The sequence below is a fragment of the Wyeomyia smithii genome, chromosome 1 (assembly GCF_029784165.1).
Source record: "Wyeomyia smithii strain HCP4-BCI-WySm-NY-G18 chromosome 1, ASM2978416v1, whole genome shotgun sequence".
In the NCBI taxonomy this organism is placed as follows: domain Eukaryota; kingdom Metazoa; phylum Arthropoda; class Insecta; order Diptera; family Culicidae; genus Wyeomyia; species Wyeomyia smithii.
The window spans coordinates 179,523,119-179,545,296 of NC_073694.1; the positions used below are offsets into that span (position 1 = coordinate 179,523,119).

The window sequence follows — 22,178 nt, forward strand, 5'->3', positions numbered from 1 at the left end:
AGTACTATGGGGCAACGTGTACCAGAAAAAAAAAGCCAGTGTTACGTATGTCTTATGTATGTGGCTCAAGCATTATAGGACGGTTTTCTTTGTTATATTTTCATCCTGAAAAAGTTTTTTCTTACGTGGTCCAAATATGAATCTGGAACGCATTACCAGCTAAAAAAATTTCTACTCTATCACATGGAAATACAGTATTTTTATTCAATTTCCTTATTCCCCATTATAGAACTTATTAAAAGATTAACTGGAAATTCCTGTCCTGGATTTTAGATTTTTGATTTTCCATAGCACCACGCGATAGTTTGTGTCTACGCATTCGCACGACAGTTTTTCCTGTGTAATCAGCATTTAGCCTCCCCTCGTCGTGCTGCTCGACTCCGTTGTGAAATCAACCACCGAGCGAGAGAAGAAAATGTTTTGACAGTTCCAATCCCCGCTCCAGGGCTAACGTCAACGCACACCGCAAGCAGCAGCAGAAGCAGCCCGAAGCGAAAGAACAAAAGGTATCGTTAAACTTTTTCATCGCAAGATCGCTGTTCCGAATAAAAACGCTACAAGGACGAATTGCCGGAAAGCGAAAAAAATCTGGTACAGCTAAACTAGTTAGTAGTTTTTCTCACAATTCAAAGTACGAATCATGGCCAGCACATCCCCGACAGCTCTCGACAATTGGGTTAAAAAGGCAGAAGACCAGGAGATCTCTAGTTTAGTAAGTTTTTTTTTTGTTGCTTCGAGCTTGCCCAAACATCCTCTAACCTATTTTCAAAATTATCTCGTGAATTATGACGTATTTTCTAAAATTAGGTAAACGAACTGAGTCTTTCCAAGGACACCGCACCGAAGGAAGGTGCTCCCACTGGTAGTTCCGCCGATACAGCCACGAATGCGGATAAAACTGTACAACCAACGGCAGCGGAAGATTCCGCTCGTACTTTTAGCACTGCCGCCGACCTGTTGGAGAATCTAGCATCGGATAACGGGAAACCACCTTGCAGTGAGGATGGAGATTCAGTTTCCTCTGCCGATAAGGCAGAAGCATTTAAGTGAGTTTTAATAACATATTTATAACATAACGAGTGTAACGGAATTTCACCCACAGCCCAGCGGACGCAAGTTTGTTGATGAAAATCATTCGAAAAGGTCTAGTCGAGTCGAAGCTTGACCTCGAAGTTCAACGAAAGGATCCTTCCTCTCCGTTGTATTCCGTAAAAACATTCGAAGCATTGCATTTAAAGCCGGAGCTTTTGCAGGGTGTGTATGCGATGGGTTTCAACGCACCGTCTAAGATTCAGGAGACAGCATTGCCAACCCTGCTGGCAGACCCTCCGCAAAACATGATTGCCCAGAGTCAATCAGGGACAGGAAAAACGGCAGCTTTCGTGCTGGCTATGCTTAGCCGAGTTAATCCACTGAAGAACTATCCCCAGGTCATATGTTTATCACCGACGTATGAGCTGGCAATCCAGACCGGCGAGGTGGCAGCCAAAATGGCAAAGTTTTGTCCGGAAATCAAACTTCGCTATGCTGTCCGAGGCGAGGAGATTGCGAAAGGAGCGAAACTGATCGATCACATCATCATCGGAACGCCCGGCAAACTGATGGACTGGGGTATCAAGTTTCGGGCATTTGATCTGAAGAAAATTTCCGTTTTCGTGCTGGACGAGGCGGACGTCATGATTGCCACCCAGGGTCACCAGGATCAGTGCATCCGGATACATAAGCAGCTCTCTTCGTCCTGCCAGATGATGTTCTTTTCGGCGACGTACGAGCGAGAGGTGATGGAGTTTGCCGAATACATCGTGCCGAATCCGATCGTTATTCGTCTGGCCCGGGAGCAGGAGTCACTGGATAATATCAAACAGTACTACGTCAAGTGTCGTAACCAGGATGAGAAGTACCAGGCCATCTCGAACATTTACGGGGTGATCACCGTGGGGCAGGCGATCATTTTTTGTCATGTGAGTATTGAGAAAATTGAATTGTGTTTGTTTGGTTTATCACATTCTAGGAAGTTTTGATTGGTAGTTAGAAAGGAGCTTTGTCAGAATTGTTGATATGAATTATGATAATCACTGTATAGTGTTACAATTTAATAATATTTCTGAATAATGTCGTGTAACAGTTTTGGGTAATAACCAGAAACATTTTCACATCAACAGTTGAAAATGTCGAATTTCTCCACTTTGGGGAACAATTGTTTCAACAAATGAAATCTGAAATTCGTTGTTTAACTTTCAGCCGTTAGTAATGCTTTTGACTGTAATGAGAAGCAGAAAGACAAAAAAATATTGAAAAAAGAATATTTTTTACAAGACAAGAACTAAAAATCAACGGAAAGGGTTGCAAAGAGAGCAGTGATCAAAGACTTCATCGTTGGTCTTGTACTGAACACCAGCACTCACACTAGTTTTGATCCTATAAACGGAACTTGAACAAAAACTTCAGTGTAGGGTGGAAGACGACACACACACACCAGCGACCATTTCCTAATAATAATAAGCCTTGCTGAGAATGCACGAACGGCAACTATATTCACGAGTTCATCCCCAGGGACGAATCACTATCGGCAGAAAATTTCAGCGAAATGATTATATGAGCTGCCCAAACGTGCAGTACCTTGGTGAAATGATGAAGTCAAGGAAATAATTGGACCTGAAAAAACTTCGCATCCTGAAGCGGTACTACCAGGACGACGCTTGCTAGCAGCAAGCCCCAGAATATTTTCAAAAGGCTCAAAACGAACTTAGAAATGTTGTGAGCAACGCAAAGAAAAAGTCATGGGACGTCTTTGTAGCAATCATAAACATCGAGCGGGAAAATGGGGCGTAAATTATGGAGCTTTATGCGAAAAAAAGTACAGCCAAAATCAAGGTCATCGAGGATCCAAATCTAGTAGCCCTAAACCCCTTAAACTATTTCCAAGCAGTCAACTCTTCATCGCGATCTTTGAATGTAGCTAATTCCTGCCCTCAGTTGAACAACTAGTGGAAAATATAGATATTAACGATGACTTTTCAACAAAAGAATTATTCTGGGCACTGAATGAAACAATAAATACAGTTTGAAGATCTGGTGACATTCCAGTTCAGTTGGAAGAAGAGGTTATTGTATTCAAAACCAGGCAAACAAAGCAAAATTCTGGACAATATAGTAGAGAGATTAGTAACGAGAAGGCTGATAGAAACCTTGAAACGAAATAATTCGCTGAATGAGCATCAATTCACTTTTTATATAGTAAGAGGAACCGATGTATATTTTGCAGCTTTGGAAACGAAAATTAGTTGACAACAGCGAACACAGCAAAGTCCTAATGGTGGTTCTTGTGGACACTGCCTTCAAAGGGATTCTTAGGTGGATACGCTTATTTGTGTATGCTGAGTGCTGCAAATTTTCGACACTGCAAACGAAAGTGACAAAAACCGCATTTTTACTGTCTCAAGTTGAAACGACCTTTACGTCAGCAGCGTCAATTTTAAATGAAAGTTCGGTCATTGAAAGATATGTCTGATTCAATATCGAAATTATTCAATTTGAGCCAATTCATTGCATCTACATTTCCAACCGTATAAACATCGCTAAAGAAACACAGCGTGTACAAAATCACAGAAATGCTGCTATCACTGTCAACTGATTGGAGCCGAAAGTCTCTTTCATTCTCAGCTCGTTCGTTGAAAGTTGAAATTCAAAGATTCAATTCAATTTCAACTGGAAATCCTTTCATGATAGTGAAGGTTTGCAGCACTGATGCTGACGACATACTAGGCCGTATGAATAAACGAGTTACTCTGCTTCTCCCATAAGATTTGCACGGGATGAGTAAAGCAAACGCTTTTATTCATACGGCCTACTAGTATCTGATTGCTAATCGAAAAAAAACCGTTTCACGAAAATAAGTTAGTAGGCAATAAGCTCACATGATGGCGCATGAGTGTAACGTTTCGAATAAGGACGAAGATTTTTCAGAATTTTTTTTTTGGAGAGGCACGTTTGTTTGTCTGTGCTTTTAGCATCAAGAGATTCAGTAAATCAGTACTCACAGTGCTCCGGAAGAATTTCCTCATTGCCGGAAATCCGCTTGTTCGGAGATATGTTCCGAATTTCTGGAGTTTTATGAATATTTGAACAGAATCTTACAATTATTGGTTCAAAGTTCATAAAATTACCTCCGCAGGCCATTTTTTATGGTGATATGTGCCCAAAACATTCTGTGCCGAACACGCATCAGTATCGGATGTGTTTGGTGATCGCTCCGATAGAATATAAAACAAAAGACGCGCGAGCAAGTGTTGGCATTGTTTGCCTGGTCGAGTGAAGGTTCAAGGTCGCCCGCCTTTGTGCAACTGTTTCGCATCGTGGCTGTTTGCTGGTGCGTAAGTAGATTTGGCTGCTAAGTGATTTGTGCTACAGCAGTGGACGAGAATCTCAACACAAAGGAGGAAAAAGAAGAAGCCAACCGTTGACAGCGAGTTGTGTCGCTGTGCTGAGTGATCACACACCCGGCTCGCTGCTGGTGGCTGTTTGGAGCTGTTGTATTGGTGCTGCTGGCTGTAACGGCTGCAGCTTCGACCGTTCGGACAACCAACCCTGCTGAAAGGAGAAGTAAAGAGGTACGTTTTCTGTCGGCGCTAGTGCGCTAGATTTAGCGCGATGGATGTAGATCTCTCGCCTCCCGTGCCACCATCCCCGAACCCCTCCGACCCTGTCCCTCCTGCCAACCCTTCCTCTGTTAATTCTCCAGTCCCCCCTCGCCCCAGGCTTTACCCGGACGGATCTCAGGGCAGCTTTACTGTTTTCTTTCGGCCAAAAGCAGGACCGAAATCGAAACCGTTAAACATCCTGCAGATTTCGAAAGACCTGACGGAGGGGTACAAGGCCGTGACCGAAATCTCCAAGGTCAGACCCAACAAGCTCCGTGTCGTGGTCAGCGACCTGGAACAGGCCAACGCTATTGCTTGCTCCGAGCTTTTCACACGCGAGTATCGCGTTTCTATACCCGCACGAGACGTGGAGATCGACGGTGTCATAACCGATTCGAGTCTGTCGGTCGAGTGTATCTTGGCAAGCGGTTTTGGCTGCTTCAAAAATGCTTTGTGTCACGACGTAAAAGTAAAGATCATAGATTGCAAGCAATTGCGGTCTGTGTCTCTTGTCAACGGCACAAAAGTGTACACTCCGTCAGACTCGTTTCGTGTTACGTTTGCCGGATCTGCTCTCCCTAGCCACGTCTCGATCGATCGGGTTCGTCTGCCTGTGCGATTGTATGTACCCCGTGTTATGAATTGCACCAATTGCAAGCAGCTAGGCCACACAGCCGCCTACTGCTGCAATGAGGCACGATGTAGCAAGTGTGGAGAAACTCATGCGGACGATTCTTGCAGTGTAAATGCTGAAAAATGTATTCACCGCGAGGAAAATCAGCAGGAGCTCTCCACATGCCCGGTGTACATGCAGCGCAGAGATAAAATCAAGCGGTCACTTAAGGAGCGTTCAAAGCGATCTTACGCTGAGATGCTGAAGAAGACCGTGACCACTTCTACCATAACATCGAACCCCTTTGATCTGTTGTCCTCTGATGGAACCGATTCTGACGATTCACCAGCGGGAACAACTTATGCCAATCCTGGGGCGTCTAGAAAGAGGAAAAATATTTCCTCTCCTAAACTTCCCCGAAAAGGTCCTAAGATTTCCCAAAGTGAAATGAAAGTTACAAACAAACCAAACAGTGCTGCGGAAAAACCGAAGCAAACTCCTCCTGGGCTTACAAATTTAAAGTCCCAGAAGGAGTTCCCAGCACTGCCAGGAACATCTAAAACCCCAGTTGTTCCTTTTGCACTCCCAGTTGATGAAACAAACTCTGGATTAGTGAAATTTTCTGACATTGTGGACTGGATTTTTGAAACTTTCAATGTACCCGATCCAATTAAAATTTTTCTTACAGCATTCCTCCCAACAGTTAGATCATTTTTGAAGCAGTTGACTGCCCAATGGCCCCTCCTTGCAGCGATTGTATCCTTCGATGCCTAATTCATCTGCGTATACGAAGGATTCTATCTCTGTCTTACAGTGGAATTGTAGAAGTATTTTACCAAAAATTGATTCATTTAAAGTTTTAATAAATAGAAACAAATGCGATGCATTTTCCCTTTGTGAAACTTGGCTTACTTCAAATATTGATCTCAATTTCCATGATTTTAATATTATTCGCCTTGATCGAGACACCCCATATGGAGGAGTACTTTTGGGGATTAAAAAGTGCTATTCTTTCTATCGTATTAACCTCCCCTCGATTCCAGGCATCGAAGTTGTCGCATGTCAAATGACAATACAAGGTAAAGAGCTTTGTATTGCCTCAATATATATTCCTCCCAGAGCACAGGTTGGGCAACGGTTGCTCTTTGATTTAATAGAACTTCTTCCCTCGCCACGTTTGATTTTGGGAGACTTCAACTCTCATGGTGTGGCTTGGGGTTCCCCCTACAATGATAACCGCTCCTCTTTAATCTATAACCTTTGCGATGACTTCGACATGACTATTTTGAACAACGGTGAAATGACACGTATCCCGAAACCTCCAGCGCGCCCAAGCGCTTTGGATCTATCCTTATGTTCGACGTCGCTACGGTTGGATTGCACATGGAAGGTAATCCTCGATCCTCACGGTAGCGACCATCTGCCTATTCTTATTTCAATTACTAACGGTTCAACTCGCATGCGACCAATTGACATTCCGTATGACCTCACACGGAATGTCGATTGGAAGTTATACGAGGAAATGATTTCAAAAGCGGTCGAGTCGATTCAACATCACCCACCACTTGAAGAATACAACCTCCTCGCGGGCTTAATCCTCGACGCCGCGTTGCAAGCCCAAACGAAGAAATATCCCGGCGTAACGATCAAGAGCGGCCTCCAACTCCGTGGTGGGACAAAGAGTGCTCCGATGTCTACACGCAAAGATCCGACGCGTTTTTGGCCTTCCAGAAGGGAGGTATACCCGACGACTATATACGGTATTCGGAGCTTAATACCAAGCTTGAAAGCCTGGCTAAAGCAAAGAAACGCGGATATTGGCGTCGGTTCGTGAACGAGACATCGATGAGCACTCTTTGGAACACAGCCCGAAGAATGCGGAATCGCGTAACGGTCAACGAAAGCGAGGAGTCTTCAAGTCGGTGGATATTTGATTTTGCCAGGAAAGTATGTCCGGACTCTGTTCCTGCGCAAAACTTTGTTCGCGATACGTCTCCGGGTCACGACGCGATAGAATCGCCTTTTACGATGGCAGAATTTTCAGTTGCCCTCCTGTCCTGTAACAATAACGCGCCTGGGTTAGATAGAATCAAATTCAACTTGTTTAAGAATCTACCCGGCAATGCCAAGAGGCGCTTGTTGAACTTGTTCAATGAGTTCCTGGAGCAAAACATTGTACCGCAGGATTGGAGGCAAGTGAAGGTGATCGCCATCCAAAAACCAGGGAAACCAGCTTCTGATCACAACTCTTATAGGCCGATTGCAATGCTATCCTGTATCCGGAAATTGATGGAAAAAATGATACTCCGTCGCTTAGACCACTGGGTCGAATCAAATGGCCTACTATCAGATACTCAATTTGGCTTCCGCCGTGCCAAAGGGACGAATGATTGTCTTGCGTTGCTTTCAACAGATATTCAGCTGGCGTATGCTCGCAAAGAACAAATGGCGTCTGCGTTCTTGGACATTAAGGGGGCTTTTGATTCCGTTTCTATTGACATTCTTTCGGGTAAACTTCACCGACAAGGATTTTCTCCAATTTTGAACAATTTTTTGCACAATTTGCTGCCCGAAAAGCACATGCATTTTACGCACGGCGATTTGGCAACTTTTCGCATAAGCTACATGGGTCTTCCCCAGGGCTCATGTTTAAGCCCCCTCTTTTACAACTTTTATGTAAATGACATCGACGAATGTCTGGCAAATTCATGCACGATAAGACAACTTGCAGACGACAGTGTAATCTCTGTTACAGGAGCCAAAGCTGCCGATTTGCAAGGACCATTGCAAGATTCCTTGGACAATTTGTCTGCTTGGGCTCTACAGCTAGGTATCGAATTCTCTCCGGAGAAGACTGAGATAGTAGTTTTTTCTAGGAAGCATGAACCTGCTCAGCTTCAAACACAATTAATGGGTAAAACGATTTCTCAGGTTTTGGTACACAAATATCTTGGTGTCTGGTTTGACTCTAAAAGCACCTGGGGTTGTCACGTTAGGTATCTGATGAAAAAATGTCAACAAAGAGTGAATTTTCTTCGTACAATAACCGGACAATGGTGGGGAGCCCACCCAGGAGACCTTGTAAGGCTTTACCAAACAACGATATTGTCTGTCATTGAGTACGGGTGTTTCTGCTTCCGCTCCGCAGCAAACACACATTTGATCAAACTGGAGCGAATACAATATCGTTGTTTGCGTATCGCCTTGGGTTGCATGCAATCGACCCATACGATGAGTTTGGAGGTCTTAGCTGGAGTACTACCATTGAAAACCCGCTTTTGGAGCCTGTCTTCTCGCATTCTTATCAAATGTGAGGTCTTGAACCGTCCTGTGATTGAAAATTTTGAAAGGTTAATCGAACTTAATTCTCAAACCCGTTTTATGACATTGTATTTCAATCACATGTCCCATAATATTAACCCTTCTTCGAATATTCCAAATCGTGTCGACTCATCAAATACTTCTGATTCTACTGTGTTTTTCGATACATCCATGATAGAAGAAACTCGTGGAATTCCGGATCATTTACGCGTGCAGCAGATCCCCAAATTTTTTTCCAATAAATATCGAAACATCAACTGCGACAATATGTTCTACACTGACGGATCACTTCTTGATGGGTCCACTGGCTTCGGTATTTTCAATAACAATTTAACCGTCTCCCATAAGCTTGATAATCCTGCTTCTGTTTACGTCGCAGAATTGGCTGCAATTCAGTACACCCTAGGGATTATCGAAAAAATGCCCACGGACCATTATTTCATCTTTACGGACAGTCTCAGTTCCATTGAGGCTCTCCGATCGATGAAAGATGTTAAGCACTCTCCGTATTTCCTGGGGAAAATACGGGAACATCTGAGTGCTTTATCCGAAAAAATCGTATCAGATTACCTTAGCGTGGGTCCCTTCTCACTGCTCGATACCGGGTAATGAGGAAGCGGACTCTTTGGCTAAGGTGGGCGCAACAAACGGTGGAATTTATGAAAGACCAATTGCCTTTAATGAATTTTTCTCATTTGTACGTCAGATAACGATCATCAGTTGGCAAAATGCTTGGCCCAGAGGGGAACTGGGAAGGTGGTTACATTCCACAATCCCCAAGGTGTCGACGAACCCGTGGTTCAAGGGGTTGGATGTAGGTCGGGATTTCATTTGCGTGATGTCCCGGCTTATGTCCAATCACTATAGATTTGACGCGCATCTCCGTCATGTTGGGCTCGGGGAAAGTGGTATCTGTGCCTGTGGTGATGCCCTGTACACCGTGACGCCAGGTCTAAATTAATAGCTTCCCTGCAGGCCGAAAGTAGGCAGCCGGCTGTTCCTGTTCGTTATGTCTTGGCGAGCCGTGACCTATCCTACATGTCCCTTATATACGTTTACCTGAAATCCATCCACGCCCCAGTTTAGTCCTACCCCCTTCCGCCTGCATCCAGCCTAACGACAAGAACACGTTAAGACCCCGGATCCGGAAACAGCAATCAGACCCGCACGATACTCTCAAGGCCCGAGGGAGACAACCCAATATGCCAGTCCGTAATATCTTGGCCCAGCAGCGGAACATGTGCTTACCTATGGCAATGAAAACCATCATACAGTAAACCAGTGCTTTTAATGCAAAATATTATAGCTTTAAGTTACATTTAGTTTCAGCTCGTAGTCGGCAGCGAGGATAAAAAATTTGCTTTTAGTTATTAAGATACTTTAGAAAGTAAGCTACCAGATATAATTGGCGCCGTTAAACATTAAATTGTATTTGTGCCGTGTCAAATAAATTATAGATGAACAAAAAAAAAGAAATGTGCCCAAAACGGGGATTCTAGTGACCATAGAAACAATTAAATGACACAACCTCAGATACCATCCAATATGGGTATTTTCAGAACCTGAATGATATTTAGGGACCGAGAAACGACCCAGGACACCATTTTGGATTTCAAAATGGTGGCTTCCGGTATATGGAAGAGAATCAAAGTTTGTATTTGTTTTTGTATGATGATCAAAGCACAAGTCGGACGAGAGGAGTTCATTCGTCCCGTTATAGGTAGGGAAAGCCTTCACTCTACCACCAACGACAACGACTTGAGGTTAGTGAACTTCGCCGCGGCCAGGGGAATGGCCATCTGTAGTATCCATTTTGCACGTCTGAACACACGGAAGCACACCTGGAAACACCCCAATGGAGAGGCCTGCTCCCAGATCGACCACATGCTGATCGACGGCCGGCACTTTTCAGACATCATAGATGTGCGGTTCTTGCGAGGGGCAAATATCGACTCGGATCACTATCTCGTGGTAGGCAAGATTCGCGCCCGGTTGTCCAATGTATTTAAATCGAGATCGGCGAGGAAGATACATCTAGACATCCAGAGGTTATCAGCGGAAGGAGTTGCTGCAGAGTATACTCGGAAAGTTGATAGACGGATCGGTGAACCAACTGGAGTGGACCTGAACGAGCAGTGGAAGCACATCCATGATGCGATCAGCGAAACAGCACGAGAAGTGAAAGGCATGACAACGGGAACCACGCGTAGTGGGTGGTTCGATGCCGAGTGGCGGAGGAGAAGAACAGAGCCTACGCCAACACGCTAATCGTGTAACGCGTCACATGCGGGAGAAATACCGGGAGGCAAGAGCTGCCGAAAAGAGGCTTCATCGTCGTAAGAAACGTGAGCACTGCGATCGCGTCCTCGCGGAGGCGGAGAATTGCTTCACCAGGCACGACACGAGGAGCTTCTATGGAACGATCAACAGAATCAGGACCGTGCCAGTACTTGCCATGTGCAATGACAGGGAGGGGAACCTGATTACCGATAAATCGCAGGTGGCAAGGCGTTGGAAGTAACATTTTGAAGTGGTGTTGAACGGTGAGGAAGGTAAGAGAGTCGTCGAGGGGAACAGGATAGAAATTGGGGAGGACGGACAAGCTGTGGACCTACCAACATTGGACGAGGTGAAGAATGCTTGCAAAGAGCTAAAGAACCACAAAGCCGCTGGGAAGGACGGCTTTCCGGCCGAACTCAAAGTTGGGAGCGAGCGGCTGTGTAGTGCAATTCACCAGATTATCCTAAGGGTATGGTCTAAGGAACAACTACCTACGGACTGGTTGGAAGGACTCATATGCCCTATCTACAAGAAGGGACATAGGCTCGACTGTAGTAATTATAGAGGCATAACCCTCCTCAATTCCGCTTACATAATTCTCTCCCGTATCCTGTTCCAGAGACTGGGGCAGGAAGCCTTTGTTGGAGAATACCAATGCGGTTTTCGAGTGGGGCGATCTACAACGGACCAGATGTTTACCCTGAGACAGATTCTCGACAAGTTTAGAGAACACAACTTGCAGACGCATCATCTGTTCATAGACTTTAAGGTGGCGTACGACACAGTGAAACGCAACGAGCTTTGGCGAATACTGCTAGAACATGGTTTCCCAACAAAACTAATTAAACTGGTACGTGCGACGCTTGACGGTTTCACATCATGCGTCAGGACAGCGGAAGAATTTTCGGACGCGTTTGTGACGTTGGATGGTCTGAAGCAAGGTGACGGGCTCTCGAACTTGCTGTTCAACATAGCTTTGGAAGGTGCAATACGAAGGGCAGGTGTGCAGAGGCACCATCATCACTAAGTCCCACATGCTTCTGGGTTCTGCGGACGACATTGATATAATTGGTGTTAACCGTAGTGCAGTTGAGGAGGCTTTTACGGCTCTCAAAAAGGAAGTTGCGAGAATTGGACTCACCAAATACATTGCCAAAACGAAGTACATGGTGGCTGGCAGAGAGCGTGGTAGTTCTACGGGTGTTGTTGCTGCGGTGGAGATGGATGGGGATACTTTCGAAGTGGTCGACGAATTTGTTTATCTTGGTACTCTCGTGACAGGTGACAACGAGGTGAGCCGCGAGGTGAAGAGGCGGATTGCGGCGGCGAATATGGCTTATTAGGGATTGCAAAGCCAGCTTAGGTCCCGTAGCCTACAGATCCGTACGAAATTTACGTGCTATAGGACTGATCCTCCCGGTGGCGGTCTACGGACATGAATCGTCTGGAAGGAGGCAGATCGACGAGCGCTCAGGGTCTTCGAGCGTAGAATCCTGCGATCAATACTCGGAGGCAAACTAGAGAATAAGGTGTGGTGCAGGCGCATGAATCACGAGCTGTACGGTGTATACAAACACGAGTTTTGTGGAGACGCATTCTAGGATTTTAACGATCTGTCGCCATAAAAGTAAAAGTAAGTAAGATGATTAAAATCGTTTTAAAATAATCTACGCTTAACAACTTGTTGCCTAAACTTATTCGACGGCACACCAAAGACGTGAAGGTCTTTCACCTTAAGGAACGTACGAATGCAGGAGCCTAGAGGCGATGAAAACTAGGTTGTAGCTAACTAGTAGACCTTAGGCTGTACGGAAGTTTACCAGTGACAAAAGTTTCGGCGAGTCGATTAAACCATTAATAGTTTTAGCTACAAAAAGCCCTTGCTCAATTTTGCCTGCGTCGATCAGGAATGTCCAGTCCAAGCAGACGACAGCGATAAGGAGGCAGGTTAATCGGGTCCCGCCAAGGTAGGTTTCTCAATGTAAAACGGATGAACCTCTTCTGCACACGTTCGATATGAATGGTCCATACCAGTTGATTAAGGCACCATAGCATGCCATGCCTGCGTATTTGAATATAGGCCGTACCAACGAGCAATACAATGCTTTTAAACAGTAAGGGTCGTTAAAATCACGAGCAATTTGAGAGATGATGCCAAGCTGACGTGTGGCTTTAGCAATGATGTTCGAGCGATGCAAATTAAAAGAGAATTTCGAATCCCCTAAAACTCCAAGGTCGTTAATATGGTCCACTCTCTCAAGTTTCTGATCGTTGAAATGAGTCAGAGACTATTGGATTCAACTTGCTATGGAAAGTTAGAACGCGGTATTTGGAAACACTCAGAAGTAACCAGTTTTCACGGCACCAGCCTACAAATATGTCCAAGAACTTTTGCAAACGGTATAGTTTCAGGTCGTCAGCATATATCAGTTTTATACCTGCACCTAACAGCAAGGTCACATAATTGAAAAACAATGTAAATAGTAGAGGGCCCATATTGCTTCCCTGTGGGACACCGATGTAATTCGAAAATAAATGGTCCCTTTACGGCCTTCCGAGGCGGCTTTTCCCAGCCATATACTTAATATATATTCATTAGGACTATAATAATAATAATAATAATAATTGATTAAATAATTAATAATAATATTAACAACCCGATTTCGAAAATACGCATATAAAGCAGTATTTGGTCAATTAGAGCTGTTTTTCAAAAAACCGGTTGTCACCATCTTGAATTTCAAAACGGCGTCTGGAGTTGATTTCCGCATTCCGGGCACCATCCCGAATCTGGAAAAACCTCTTATTGGGTGGTATTCAGCCAATTTTGGTTCTCTTTCAGAAGCCGGAAGTCGCCGGTCGTTTTCAGTTCTCCCGATTCCAAAAGTGCTCATATGAAGTATCAATTGTAATTGTACCAATAATATTGTCCAATATTTATAAAATTCCTCAGTTCCGGAACATGTCCACGAAAAAACAGATCTCCGGGAATGATGAAACACTGGGGGCACCGCTGACACTGATTTCAAAGAAGATAAGATTCAGTTTTAGTGCTAAAAGTATTGAAATCGGATGAAAATTGTCAGAGGTAAAAGAATTTCAATTTGGTGGTACCTGAGTATCCCGTCGGGAATGTAAGGGTGTTTTCTTCGTCGAGCACATAACGGTTAAATAAAGAACAGGAATGAATGACTGCCTCCGCAGGTAGAATTTCTATAAATAACTTTAAAAATGGAAAGAGATAGGTGAGAAAACAGTAAAGGAAAGAGAAGAGGGAGGGTGTGAACCTCAAGCGAATAATTCGCGAACAACATGAAGTCAACTAACAGAAGTTCAAGAGACACACACACAATGGAAAGGAAAGAAAAAGTCTAACAATTCAAATTAATTGGAGGGAATTGTTATAACAAAGGTAAAAGGAAAGTTGAAGGACAAAAAAGCGGAAGAAAGATATAGATAACAGAAAGGTCATGAGAAGAAGGCAAAAAGGGAAAGAAAGATACTTAATGGATAGAGAGTTATATCAAGTTTCTTTATTCCACTGCTTCAGGGCAATTCTACTAAATAAATTTAGGAAATAACGCTTGGGAAAGAGAGCAAAATTAGAAAAGTTATAGATTGAAATGTGGTTCAGGAAGAATATTTTTTAACATTTTTATGCGCATTTTATTTCCAAGCTGAAATTTAGACAGTTGCACAAGCTCTAACATTTTAATCCTTCATTACAGACTCGCAAAACGGCTGGCTGGCTGGCCGGCAAGATGTCCGAAGACCGTCATTCGGTGGCGGTACTATCCGGCGATCTGACAGTGGAGCAGCGACTGGCCGTACTGGATCGATTCCGGGCTGGCTTGGAGAAGGTTTTGATCACGACTAACGTTTTGTCCCGAGGTAAAATTCATACATCAACTGCGAATCTTTTTGGTCCTAAGAATGTTACGTTAACTTCCAACAGGAATCGACGTCGAGCAGGTTACCATTGTCGTTAACTTTGATCTGCCGATGGACCAGCAAGGACGGGCGGATTGTGAAACGTACTTGCATCGAATTGGGCGTACCGGAAGATTCGGTAAGTATGGTATCGAGTGTATGCTTCTCATGTTCTGATTTTTTGATTTTGTACAGGAAAGAACGGAATTGCAATCAACCTGGTGGACAGCGATCGCAGTATGCAGATTTGCCGATCGATCGAAACGCACTTCCAGAAGAAGATTCAACTGCTGGACGCAGAAAATTCGGACGAAATCGAAAAGATCGGGTCGTAAGCTGGAGATTCGGAAAATTACCTTTCCCCTTTTTTTTTAACTAGATTCTTACCAGAGAATGGATTCCAGTCCTCCTGAGGCGTTCTTGTTCTAGTTGTTTTGAACCGGTAGAACCGCATTTTGTTACATACTTGTTTATGACACGGCAAGAAAATGAAAGAAAGAGAATGTTAAGCATATGTTCGGTTAAATTTCTTAACCGAAGTGGCAAGATGAAAAAAAAAAACGAACTATTCAAGCGATTACTATAAGCATACCAGACACAGTCACTCGGACGAACGAAATAAGAAAATTAAATCGGACGGAATAATATAAACATTGCGCTTGCGATACAAAGAATTCGTAGCTTGGTTGGAATCCGAAGCTTCCCGAAGGGCGAGAAAGGTAAGCTTATTTTTGTTTTGTAGTTGGGAAAAGTGATACGGGCAATCAAAACGCTTCGTGTATTTGTCGAAAAAACACTTTTCTTTCTTTAAATCATTATCTTATATTTTTCGTTAACTCACGTTATTGATTCTTAAAATTACAGTTTTCCTTTCCTTGTTTTATTAATTAATATCAAAATGAGTTCTATACTCTTAACATTTTCCATTTTTTTTAATTCATTTTCCAGTTGCTTTTTTTTCTTTTTATAATTTTTGCTGTTATTTTATAATTTATGTAACAGTTTATTTTTTTATTATAACAAACAACATTAGGAATTACTTTTATTTTTATTTCGTTTAAATGCCACAATTGTTCCAAGCGTCCTTACGCCGGTGTGTGTGTATGTGATTCTTTCAACCGGTCGTGAACAATCCGAGTGGTGTGTTTGTGTGTGTGTGTTTCACAGTCGAGTGTAGAAATAAAACTGTCCGAAGACTCCAACTTGTCTCTTAAATCCCCCTAATTAAAGGACGGTTGGAACAATTCCCTTTGTTAGTCTGGATTGCTATTTTTTTTGGTTTTAATCCATCGTATGTGCTGTCGCGGTACCAGCTAAAAACATACTACTTCATCCGATAATCCTCGCCCCGGGGGAAGAAAGCCAACCTCTACGCGTGGGTTTGACTCTTTAGTTTTAGGAGGTATGGAATTGAAATTTTGGGTTTAGCAAACACAAGCGCTTTTTTTTTCAGCGAAAGCTGATACGGTTACTCTTGGGACGGGGACCGGAAGAGACGTCCGAGGCGAGGGTCGGGTTTCGGTTCTCGGGAAGCACTTTTAAATTATGTACTCCACTTGAGCTTGCCTGTCTGTGAGCTACGAGCTGATTTTGGAATCGTTTGAGTTAGTTTTTTTGCAGTTCCATTTTCGGGTTCAGGAGCAATTTGTGTTTGGGTTATACATATAAAAAATTGTTTATAATTTTCTATTTTTTGTTTATTAATTTATTTAGAAACCCGCCGAAATGGGCACCGCAAAAAATATGGAGACACTTTAGAGGTTCCGGAATTAACGTCCGTGTCACCTGCATACGCATGCGTTGCATGAATGTATCGGTTTACTTTTGTGTGTCTTTTTTCCGTCGTTATCTGTGTTTGTCTCAGATTAAATTACAACTCTGTTCATTTCAATGATTTGTTCTTTTTAGTTATGTAAAATTTTCTGTAAGTCATTTTTTTTTTGTTATTTTGTTAGGCAGTGATTATCAACGTGTCGTATACAGTGGCCACTCTTGCTGACGTTTATTGCTCGGACTCAACTACGATTCCAATGCGCGCATTCAAAAACTAGCTCGGCTGTGTTTGTGTGTCTGTATGTGTTTGTTTGTTTCCTTGGGTACGCAACTATGTATTCTCTAATAAAACTGACATTTAAAATACAGAAATCCGGTTTGTTTGCTACTACGTACGGTATTGGTTTTCATTTCCGCCACAAGTTTACAGACAGGATTTCTGTGATCATCCTGTTTGCTTCCTGTTTTTTTTGTTACAAACCTCTGATTTTGCCCCTTCTTCACGTTCGATATAACAAACATCTAATCCTACATTTTTATTACATTTTGACCTTCAACTTAGGTGCTATTTTCCTTGAAGACGTTTCAACTGTTGTTCCTAATGTGAGTGATTGTGTGTACCATGTAACATTCTGTTCTTCGCTCTGTTTCGCATGGATGTTTGGGTGTGTGTGTGTGTGTGAGAGAGAGTTTGTGTGCGAGATATTTTGTCTGTGATCTGTGATGTGTTTCGCGATCGGACATTAATATACGTATTACAGCGGGATTGTATCGGTTTGCTAGTTATTGGTGAGATTGCTGCTTGTTCTGTTGATAGACGAGCACTAGTGATGCAGCGGAGAACAATTAAGCCGAGCTTCTTTCATATTTTTAGTACAGAGACCAGCTCCTTGTTATGGGTACGTTTATTATATTTACATAAGCTTCAGTGTAATAACAAACTAATAGCAGCTTTTTTCAACTTTTCAGGTGACCGCAAAAAAGTAAACCCAGCCACAGGAAAAAAACGAACTTTTAAAACATATCCCAAATATAATTCGTAAACCTCGTGCAACGAAGAAAAGGGAAGGTCAAACAAACTCAGCTAAATGATTCCCCGCAGATTTGGTGCTATCGGTTTATGTTTCAAAACATTAACCGTACCCTCATCTGCCCGTCACTGCTTCGCTTCGCGTTGTGTTTGCAAATAGAAAGAAAATAACATGTTTTATTACGTTACTATATAATATACTATGAAACCAATGAATGTTTTCGCTTCAACTCGCTTTTCCTTCCTTTTTTTCACAACTGTAAAAGGTAATAGTACCGAACAGAAAAGCTTGCTACGTTCAAACTAGTGCTCCATCCTTATAACCCCATTCGCCATTTTCTTTTAGCTTCACTTAAATGTACTAAATTTTGTCGTTTCTGCGTTAGAATATTTACTCACAGAAGAACGAGACGAGTGGTGGAATTCTTACTGGAAGTGCATTTTATTGGATTTGTTTCCGCCTATAGTTCAAATTTTAAAGACCTATTGGAAGATTCGAGGGGAGTCGTAATTCCCTTTGACGTTTTGTTTCATGACCGTTTCGTCGTGCGCTAGTGGATTTCCCGAGGTTGATAAATAACGTTTTTAGTGTGGTTACTGCTGTTTTTTTTCTTTAGCTAACGGTTAAAAGACGCGCCCAGCGTTCCACTCGCATTCCAGCTCTGCTTAGTTTGCTGTCTTACGCGTTCGCGTGCGCGTTAGCGTGAGTGTATATGTTTATCCTTTACCTTACGTGTGTGTAAGTAAATGTATGTGTGAGTGTGTTTTTGTTACTTGGACGCTCGTGTGTTTGTCAATATATCTTGGTTAACCTTACTTTCCTGCTTCTGTTAAATTATACTTGTTTATGTTCGTTACACATCCAATACATGGTTAATTGTTATGTTTACTTATTCGGTTAGTATTTAGTTGTTATTTGCAGTTTCACCTTTAAATTCTTGCTTTGCAGTTGCATTTTTCCTTTAGTTTAACTGTTTCATGTTATTCTCCCACCTCGTTTTTGATTTTGGTTTCTAACACAACAAAAAAGGGTTCTCATTCTCGTTAACATACTCAAACGGGGAAGATCTTGTAAGCGTGTTTTTTTCTCTCAACCTAATCGTAGTCAACAAGTTGTGAAAATTTTTTTTTTGAAAATAAAGTTCTAAAGAAAAAAGATCAACAGCTATACCGACCCGCTGGTAACTCTTTTTGTTCTGAATGGGGAAGTTAAATCAACTCTTCAACCTTTTTCAACCTGTCCGATGATGGTGGCTCTGATGCGTTCTATTTTTTTAGTCGTTTAGATTAGTCTACACATTGTTATAATTTCTGTATCAATGCTCTAATGTCTATGCTTCGTACAAATATATAAAAAACAACTGTATTCTCGCCCCATCAATTGTTATGTTACAAATGTTTTGCCGCGCCTCGTTGGATGTTTTTCTAACAAGTTTTTCCCTCTGCCAAAATTCACTATTCATAAGCGTGTGAGTGTGTGTGTCGTGAGTGTACTCGATGAGCTTGTTGATGAGCGTGTTGTTTTAATTCAAATATTTCCTAGGTTCACGTGTGTGTGTTTGTGTGTTAGTTGGGTTATTTATATGTACTTCTTATTTTTTTGGGTGTATCATTTTTGCCTTTAGCCACTAGGTTTTAATTCTTTTTTTTTTTCTTAAAAAGGGGGTTTCTTATAAAAGGAACTTTACAAATAAAACAATTTCACCGTCCCGACTCGCAATTCTCGTCAATTTTCATAATAACTATGTTACATTTACAGTTTCTTTTGTTTTTTTTCGGAAAACCTAAACTAAAATATAATGTATTGCGATTGGTTATGAAATCTTTCTTTGTGTTTTGACCTTTTTTGACTATACTTGTAATATTTTCCTCCACCTGTTTTCTTTTACTTCAGCTTACAAGTGTTGTTGTTGTTGCTGTTGAATACAAAAATCTTACCTTGTTTCCATTAATTCAAAATATTTAATTTATCTAATGTTAGTGTTATTCTTGTTTAATTATTGTTAATGCCTTTCCTTTTTTCGGATACGAACAAAATTCACAGTAGATGTTAACGAATGCGGATAGTAATTCTTCGTCGTTGATGCTCTGCCTCGCAGGGTTGCTAGTAATAAATAACTTTCTCATGGTCATCGGTGCTTGCCACGCTTGGATACTGATAGTTGTGGGGATGATGAAAGAAGTTGTACTCGTGCGCATCTTGCCGTTGACTGTCGTTCGTATTGTTGGCCTTACGACCACCGTCCGTATCAGTGTCTGGGCGATTGCGATGATGATATTGTTGTTGCTGATGATGATGATGATGACAATCGCGACCAAAGCAGAGCAGCTTCAGCACGGTGGAACAATAGTCGTACGGGTAGTAGTAATAGAACGAACAACAGTGTTGTCCTTGGTAGAAGTGCTGACAGAAGCGACAGAGACTGCAGTGTCGGTAAAGCAACGTCGCCGATGGTCTCTCCGATCGCTATACACACTCGCCGTCGTCGTCGAAGCGATCGCAGCTATTCACAAACAGGTCATCGTTCAGGTCGTCCGGATCGAGCAAGGTATCGTTGATGCAGACATGCGGCGGTACACTGACGGGAGGCAGCGGAGCCGGTGGAATGACCATCGGTTCGCTATTGTTGATACCGTGGAGGCTACCCGACAGGCTACCGCCGCCCTGCAGGTGCCGTCTGCTGGAGCCCAAACCTGTGAGGTAAAAAAAAGGTTCGTGAGATAGACGCTATTATTCATCGTTCCCGCAAACTTTGTCGATATTGGTTCTTTCTTGATTGAGAAACAAGTGTTCGATACCGCTGGTAAGTGGAAATTTTCAAAAAGTTGATGCAGTTAAAAAACAGAAACAAGATTTAGTAAGTATGTCCTTACCACGTTATATGAGCAGTGGAGAAAATGCGCTGTTGAGAGTTTTTTAATATTTTAAGACGTAAATGATAAGTTTACTTATTCAATAGTGCATTCCTGTTCGACAATGTTTCTGATTCATGTCTTTATTTGTTGGCAGAGCTGCATGTCCGCCGAGGATATGCCGGCGACAACTGATAACAGATGAGCAGTCTCAGACCAGCGGCAGTACTATGCCTAAGGCCTGGTGAGGTTACAGACACTTCAGTACGTTCCGCGTTCGAAGCAGGAGTAGGATCAGATATTGTTTCCTGGCTTACGCCAGTCGTTGGTGATACATAGTTGCCTGAAAGGCATCACGGTGAACTTCCCTAGCCTTGGCCTCCAGGCTTCGGGTAGCTTACCATGGGACCATATAAGCGCCTACTCCAAATGAACAAGGATAGGGGCTGGGTGGGAAACCCTTTCAACTAAATATGGACAAGAACTCGAAAACAAAGTCGGAAGCGGAAGCAACACCAAGTCCATTCGGTAGAGGGGGGCTCCGCTGGGTAGTTTGTTTTCGGCCCAAGAACAAACCCCTCAAGGTCGTGCAGATTTTATAAACTCTGCGCGTGAAATATACAAGTTTGTTTGAAGCTGATAAGCTGAAAGCAACCTTTTGCTAACTCGAACAAGCGAATGCGGTCGTAGGTCAGAATGTCACGATCGAGGACCGGCTCTTATGGAGAAAGAAATGATGGAAGAAGCGGGTCGTCCTCCCAAAAAATAAAGTTTTAAAATGCCGAAGAATGTATTCTCAAGACAATATGGGCAACTACCCCCGGAACGATTCGTTTCGAGTCATTTTCGCAGAAAGATCCCAGATTTCTTTGAGCTGTAAAAACTTAGACTAACGGTACGACTTTTATCCCAAAAGTAATGTCGTGTACGAAGGAAGAAAATCGTTACTACAGTTTGGAGAACGACGATTCAACTGATTACGAAGGGGATTATCAACCTCTGCCGTCACTCGGAGCTGTACAAAAACGGCCAAGTGCATCTTCTCCTAAACTACCTAGAAAGGAGCAAAAGAAAACGTCATATGATACCCCATAAGGTTTCGCCACCTAAACAAAATGCTAAAGCGCCCCGACCTTGTTTCAGAGTTAATTACGATCAGGAGTTTCCTAAACTTTCGGAGAAACAATCTGCTTCCACCCCTAAACTGTCATCGGAGTCTGAAATACCATCTGCTCCATCTGCTGATGGATGAATTTCATTCAAAACGATCGTTGATTGGATATTTGCCACTTTTGGTCTATCCGATGCTCTTGAAAGTATGATTTCGGTTCGGCTTCCAGCAATTTGCATGTTGGGTAAGCAACTAAGCATCAAATGGCTCCTCCTCGCGTTCGTATCCCTCGATGTCTAAATCAGACAACAAGGGTCATTCAATGGAACTGTAGAAGCTTGATATCCAAATTAGATAAATTTAAAATACCGCTTCACGACACCAAATGTGATATTTGCCGTTCAAAACTTCAATAGCATCCGTTCAGACCGAGGAAACTCTTGTGGCGGAGTGCTCCTAGGTATCAAAAAACGCTACCCATTCTTCCGAATTCCGCTCCCAGTAATTTATGGAATAGAAATTGTTGCTTGCCATATAACAATTGCTGGTGAGAGCCTCACTGTCGCATCAGTCTACAGCTCTATTAACCGGTTGCAGCTAAGCTAACACAAATAACGGAACTCCACG

The 22,178-nt window shown here is 42.8% G+C and overlaps 2 protein-coding genes across 18 annotated transcripts in view; one reads left to right on the forward strand and one right to left on the reverse strand.

Annotated features, from left to right (window-relative positions):
• The first annotated feature begins 428 nt into the window (after positions 1-428).
• Positions 429-18,724, forward strand: LOC129718971 (DEAD-box helicase Dbp80). The gene is made up of 6 exons (XM_055670292.1): positions 429-712; positions 808-1,046; positions 1,103-1,961; positions 14,583-14,745; positions 14,810-14,923; positions 14,980-18,724. Exons 1-6 carry the CDS (start codon positions 641-643, stop codon positions 15,117-15,119), a joined length of 1,587 nt encoding a protein of 528 aa, XP_055526267.1. The 5' UTR covers positions 429-640; the 3' UTR covers positions 15,120-18,724.
• The window catches only part of LOC129718145 (cubilin), a 339,048-nt gene continuing 332,433 nt past the window's right edge, over positions 15,564-22,178 (reverse strand). For 15 of the 17 annotated variants that reach the window (XM_055669569.1, XM_055669492.1, XM_055669413.1 and 12 more), the window contains one exon: positions 15,564-20,281. In XM_055669569.1, coding sequence (XP_055525544.1) covers positions 20,055-20,281 — 227 coding nt within the window. In that variant the 3' untranslated portion in view covers positions 15,564-20,054. The remainder of the gene's footprint in view (positions 20,282-22,178) is intronic. The other 2 variants (XM_055669653.1, XM_055669737.1) reach the window with 2 other exon arrangements.